Source organism: Parasteatoda tepidariorum, chromosome 3 (assembly GCF_982258835.1).
Source record: "Parasteatoda tepidariorum strain Cologne lab strain chromosome 3, Ptep-v5.0, whole genome shotgun sequence".
NCBI classification, from domain to species: domain Eukaryota; kingdom Metazoa; phylum Arthropoda; class Arachnida; order Araneae; family Theridiidae; genus Parasteatoda; species Parasteatoda tepidariorum.
The window spans coordinates 35,313,369-35,319,424 of NC_141757.1; the positions used below are offsets into that span (position 1 = coordinate 35,313,369).

At 36.4% G+C, this 6,056-nt stretch overlaps 1 protein-coding gene across 1 annotated transcript; it reads left to right on the top strand.

The window, feature by feature from the left end:
- The first annotated feature begins 443 nt into the window (after window positions 1-443).
- LOC107445899 (uncharacterized) lies at window positions 444-5,744 on the top strand. The gene has a single exon (XM_016060387.4). The coding sequence runs from the start codon at window positions 444-446 to the stop codon at window positions 5,742-5,744; it is 5,301 nt and encodes a 1,766-aa protein (XP_015915873.4).
- Window positions 5,745-6,056: the final 312 nt, after the last annotated feature.

The following is a 6,056-nucleotide window of genomic DNA, read 5'->3' on the forward strand; positions in this document are numbered from 1 at the left end:
AACAAATATAGCCAAATAAGAGATGGCACGCTAAACATGGCAAACCTTACACTTTATTTATGTTGTGGTATTAATTTTCTTAAATTTGTTTTTAAGTGTGGAAAATAGAGTGATAGTTTTTGTAAATATATGTCTGACGTCACAAAGTTATTTTATATGTTCTTTAAGCTGTAATTATTGTATATTTGTTAAAAGAGAAAATGGCAACGATGTTTTGTATTCGAATGTTGATTAAATGAAAATGGCGTAAGTTAATGCATTCTGTCAAGTTATTTTCGACTAGAATTATTGTAATCTTGTAAAGTATAGAAATTAAATGGAGTCAGATAATAAATAAGCTGAGTACGACTGAATGAAACAATATTCAGGGAGATACTACCGACATTAGTGGTGACCGACGGACGTGATTCTACAAAAGGTATTGTGCCATTAAGTTTTAAATTATGGAACTCTTGATTAAGAAACGCTCGCCAATTAGAGGCAATTTCACCAAAACTTACAATGCATTAACTAAATTGTTGGCGGAAGAAAATCCTAAGGAGGAAAATATTAAAGTAAATTACGCTAACTTAGAAAGAATTTATCAGTCTTTGACGATATTGGACAATGAAATCTGCCACATGTTAATAGATACTTCCGAGCAGCAAAAATACGATGATGAATATAATGCTATCGAAGAATATAATGAAAAAATGGTTTCTGCAAAAGTAAATTTCGAGCTTTTTTTGGCGAAAAACGCAAGTTTAGATAGAGGAAGTTTAGATGGTTATTCGTTGTCAACGAAAAGGAAATTGAAATTGCCAAAAATAGAATTAGTGAAATTTAGTTCAGAGTTAAAAGATTGGCTTTCCTTTTGGAGCCAGTTTAAAAGAATACACGAGGATAATGAATTAGAAAATGAGGATAAATTTCAATACTTAATTCAATGCATCAGCAAAGGAACAAGAGCTAGAGAAATAATCGATAGTTTTCCGCCCACTAGTGAGAATTATAAAAAGGCGATTGAAAGTTTAAAATCTCGATTTGGGCGAGATGAGTTGTTAATTGAATTTTATGTGAGACAGCTTCTTCAACTGGTTGTTCAAAATGCAAAAGGAGCCAAAAATAAAATTAACACCAGTAGTTTGTATGATAAGTTAGAATCATATCTAAGAGCGCTGGAATCAATTGGCTTAACCTCCGACAAATACGCCGCCATGCTTTTTCCACTTGTAGAATCATGCATTCCGGAGGATGTTTTTAGGGTATGGCTAAGAAACCCAGGCGCCATTACAGATGATTCATCAAATAATGTTTACAGCACAAAGTTAAAAAGTTTATTGGCATTTCTCAAAACCGAAGTAGAAGGAGATGAACGAATTCGTTTGGCGCAATCCAGTTTTGAAAATGATCGAAATCGTTTGGAACAATCCAGTTTTGAAAATGAACGCCGCCAACGAAAAGAGAAATCGCCACTATTTACTACTGCTAATGATTTGTTCTCGGGAACACTTGAAAAGAAGAAAATAAATCATCCTTGTGTATTTTGTGACAAAGTGCACGACAGTAAGGAATGCTTTCACGCTCAAGCACTGAATTGGGAACAAAAGCAAGAAATTTTACGTAATAAGAAGTGTTGCTTTCTATGTTTGAAAATCGGACACCGATCAAAATTCTGCAAAACTCGGGTAAAATGTGTTTTGTGTAGCAAAAGGCATTTGGTGTTAATGTGTCCAGAATTGCCAGCTAACAAACTAACTGAAAAGAAATCCGACTTGACCTCGCCAAAAGTCAGTTTGACAAGCCATTGCAGTACAGAGGACGTGTTACTTCAAACATTAATTGTGAAGTTGAAATCAAGAGGTAAAACACGCCAAGTTCGAGTTCTAATTGATAGTGGATCGCAAAGGTCATACATACTTGAACGTACTGCTGAAACTTTTGACTTGGATCCAATAGAGAAGAAAAGTTTCATACATGCATTGTTTGGCGGATTTAATACTCAGGAAAAGCATCATAAGCTCTTTAAAGTAAATCTTGAAGCTCTCAGTGGGAATTTTTCATGTGACATAGAAGTTTTGGATCATCCAAAAATTTGCAGTAAGATTCCTAGACTTAAACAGGGTTCCTGGAATAAGGAATTGCAAGAAAGCAAGATATGGATAACAGATTATGGAGAAAACTGCCCTGATATAGAAATTTTAACAGGAGCTGATTTTTGCGGCCAACTTTTTACCGGGCGCATACATAAACTTAAATGCGGCCTAATAGCGTGTGAAACTTATTTGGGTTGGATAGTCATGGGTAAAGTACCTGGAGAGAGATTTGACCATACCTCAACCAACCTGATAACTTCATTGTTTGTAACAAACGCATCAATAGCCAATCTCTGGGAAATGGATATCATTGGTATAAAAGATCCTATTGAAACCAAATCTAGAAAAGAAATGGAAGCAGCAGCTGTCGATCATTTTAGGAAAACTTTTTCAATAAACGAAGATGGCCGTTATGAGGTCCATTTACCTTGGAAAGAAGCCAATTGTGAGTTGATTGACAACAGGGACATTGCAGAGAAAAGACTTATTTCGACATCTCTGAAGCTCATACGGGAAGAAAAGTATAATGATTACAATGCAGTTTTCAAAGATTGGGAAGAATCAGGGATAATAGAAGTAGTGCCCGAAGAAGAACATCAACGTCCCTCTATTTACTTGCCTCATAGAGCCGTTATAAAGGAGAATTCCACAACCAAAATAAGGCCTGTATTTGATGCTTCTTGTCATGTAAAAGGGCACCTGTCACTGAATGACTGTTTGGAGAAAGGCCCCAATCTTCTAGAAGAAATTCCACCTATATTAATGAGATTCCGCAAGGATAAGATTGGCGTAGTTTCCGACATCAAAAAGGCATTTCTCCAGATATCTGTTTCGAAGGAAGATTGTGATTCTCTCCGTTTTTTGTGGTGGGAGGACTTTGAAAAAAGACAAACGAAGGTGTTCCGACATCGGCGTGTCGTATTTGGACTTACATGCAGCCCATTCCTATTAGCTGTTGTATTGAATAACTTGATAGAAAACGCCCCAATAGAGATGCAGGAAACAGCAGACATCTTAAGAAGATCCTTTTATGTAGACAATTGTGTTACCTCTTTGCCAACTGAAGAAAGAATGATAACATTCATTCATCAATCGAGAAATTTATTGGAAAGAGGCCGTTTTGACCTCAGAGGTTGGGAACATTCAAATTTCTACGAAATAAAAACTTCTGAGAAACCCATATCTGTTTTGGGATTACAATGGGATAAAAACGAAGATACTCTTTTTTGTGATATACCATCAGTTGAAGAATCGAAGAAAAATGTGACCAAAAGAAATATTCTTTCAACTGTGAATAAAATATTCGATCCTCTAGGACTTTTATGCCCTGTGACAGTCATTCCCAAGCTTATTGTGCAACAAACTTGGAATCTCAAGATTGGTTGGGACGCAGAACTTCCAGAAGAAATCCAAAATAAATTTGAAGTCTGGATTAAAGATTTAGAGTTACTATCCAGCGTTAAAATTCCCCGATGTCTCGATATCTGCCAGCCCAGCTCGCAAATAAGCCTTCATGTCTTTGTGGATGCAAGCAAACTTGCATACAGTGCTGTTGTATTCCTTAGGAGAGTTGAAGGCAAAACTATAAGGGTTGATTTTATTCAAGCGAAAAGTAGAGTCTCTCCTTTACACAAGATGTCAATTCCCAGACTTGAGCTACTTGCATGCTGTATTGGAGCACGACTCGCCCATTCCGTAATGAAGGCAATGGATTTGTTTGGTGTGCCCATTACCTATTGGACGGATTCCTCAACCGCTCTCAGTTGGATAATAAGGAATGAGAACTGGGGAGTCTTTGTTAATAACCGAGTAAGAGAAATCAGAACGCTTTCGAATAAAGATTCATGGAAACATATTTCCGGAGAGCACAATCCCGCCGATTTACCTTCAAGGGGTTGTTCAATTAGAGCCTATTTAAGATCCAAATGGTGGGAGGGGCCGTTATGGTTGAGACAAGACGAAGAAGATTGGCCAAAATCAGAAGTACAAATAGATGAAGAGGAAGTTTCAAAAGAAAAAAGGAAAGGTCTTGATTTATCATCTACCCTTCTCGTTACTGAGGAAGAGAGAAAATGGTACAACAGAAGGTTTTCGAAGTATTCTCAAATACTTAGAATGATTGCCTGGATTCTCCGTTTTTCAAATAACTCACTTAAAAGAAAAAAGAAAATTACAGGGGAACTATTAATTACTGAATTGGAAATTGCAGAAAAGAAACTTGTAAAATTTATTCAACAAGACCATTTTAAGGAAAGTGAATGTCATAAACAGCTAAAATCGCTTTGTACCTTTCATGATGATGAAGGACTTCTTAGACTCAAGACCAAGATCATAAGACGTAAAGATGAAGAAAATTTTTTGTGCCCAATCATTCTCCCATCTAATAATGATGTGGTTAACAAACTCATCCATGAACGTCATTTACAACTCTCACATGCTGGAACTCAGGTTGTATTGACGAATATTAGGCAACAATTCTGGATTTTAAGAGGCAGAAAAACTGTGCAACGTGTAATAGCGAAATGTGTCCGGTGCAGGAGGCATGCTGCAAAAGGAGTTGAATCCATTCCTATATCACTACCAGAAGATAGAACCAGGGATACTTTAGTCTTTGAGGTAATTGGATTAGATCTGGCAGGACCGTTATACATGAAGACTGGAGAAAAATTGTGGATTCTACTGTTCACCTGCGCAGTGTATCGTGCTATTCACCTGGAGCTACTAAAAAGTGTGTCCACAAACTGTTTTCTTTTAGGCTTAAGAAGGTTCATAGCTCGCCGTGGTCGGCCTAAAATAATATATAGCGACAACGGAAGCAATTTTCTTGGAGCCTCGAATCTTATGAAAAGTCTAAACTGGGATCAGATAATTCGTGACACTTCAATCTACAGAATACAATGGAAATTTAATCCCCCAGCTGCACCATGGTGGGGCGGTTGGTGGGAGAGAATTGTGCAAATGGTGAAAAGTCTATTAAAAAAGGTGTTAGGAAAGGCTTGTCTTGTTTACGAAGAAATTCTAACCATTCTGTGTGATGTAGAAGCTGTAATTAATGCAAGACCCCTCACGTATGTCTCAGATGATCCAAGAGATTTGGTTCCCCTATCTCCATCACTGTTCATTCAGGATATTCCAACTGTTGGTGTCCCAGATTTGGATCATTTGGATGACATTAATATTTCAAAAAGGTTGAGATACCAGCAAAGGCTACGTAAAGAATTTCGAAAACGATTCCGAGATGAATATCTTAGTCTTTTAGTGCAGTCACCTGTTAAGAAAAGGTATCTAATCAAAGAGTTAAAGATAGGTGATATTGTGTTAATTAAGTGCGATAATAAGAAGAGAATGGATTGGCCTCTTGGACGAATTATTGAAGTTTTTCCTGGACAAGACAATTTCATTCGTGTGGTTAAAGTTAAAACTGCGAATGGAGAATTGACACGACCTGTTAAAAATATATACCCCTTAGAGATTTCATGTAGTAATGAACTGTGCGAGAAAGTAGACATTACCAAAACAGAGTCTGTTGCTCCTGAAGTTGTTGTCAATCAAGACTCTGATACAACTCAGACTGTTGCTCCTAGAATTGTGGTCGCTCCAGACTCTGATTCCAAGAATGATCAAACTAGGTGCGGAAGAATTAGACTTCCAAAACGTTATGATAACTAATTCAACTTCTCATTATTATTTGTAAACTGTTCTATCTTAATTTATATGAATGTTAAATTATATGTGTGTTGATTATATGCGTGCGTGTGTGATTGAGTTGAATGTTTTAAAATTAGTTTAACATTAAATGTTTTGATAAATTAGCATTTATCAAAAGGTGGGAGTGTGGAAAATAGAGTGATAGTTTTTGTAAATATATGTCTGACGTCACAAAGTTATTTTATATGTTCTTTAAGCTGTAATTATTGTATATTTGTTAAAAGAGAAAATGGCAACGATGTTTTGTATTCGAATGTTGATTAAATGAAAATG

Coding starts and splice junctions, on each gene's coding strand:
- LOC107445899 (XM_016060387.4), top strand. CDS start 444: ATGGAACTCTTGATTAAGAAACGCTCGCCAATTAGAGGCAATTTCACC.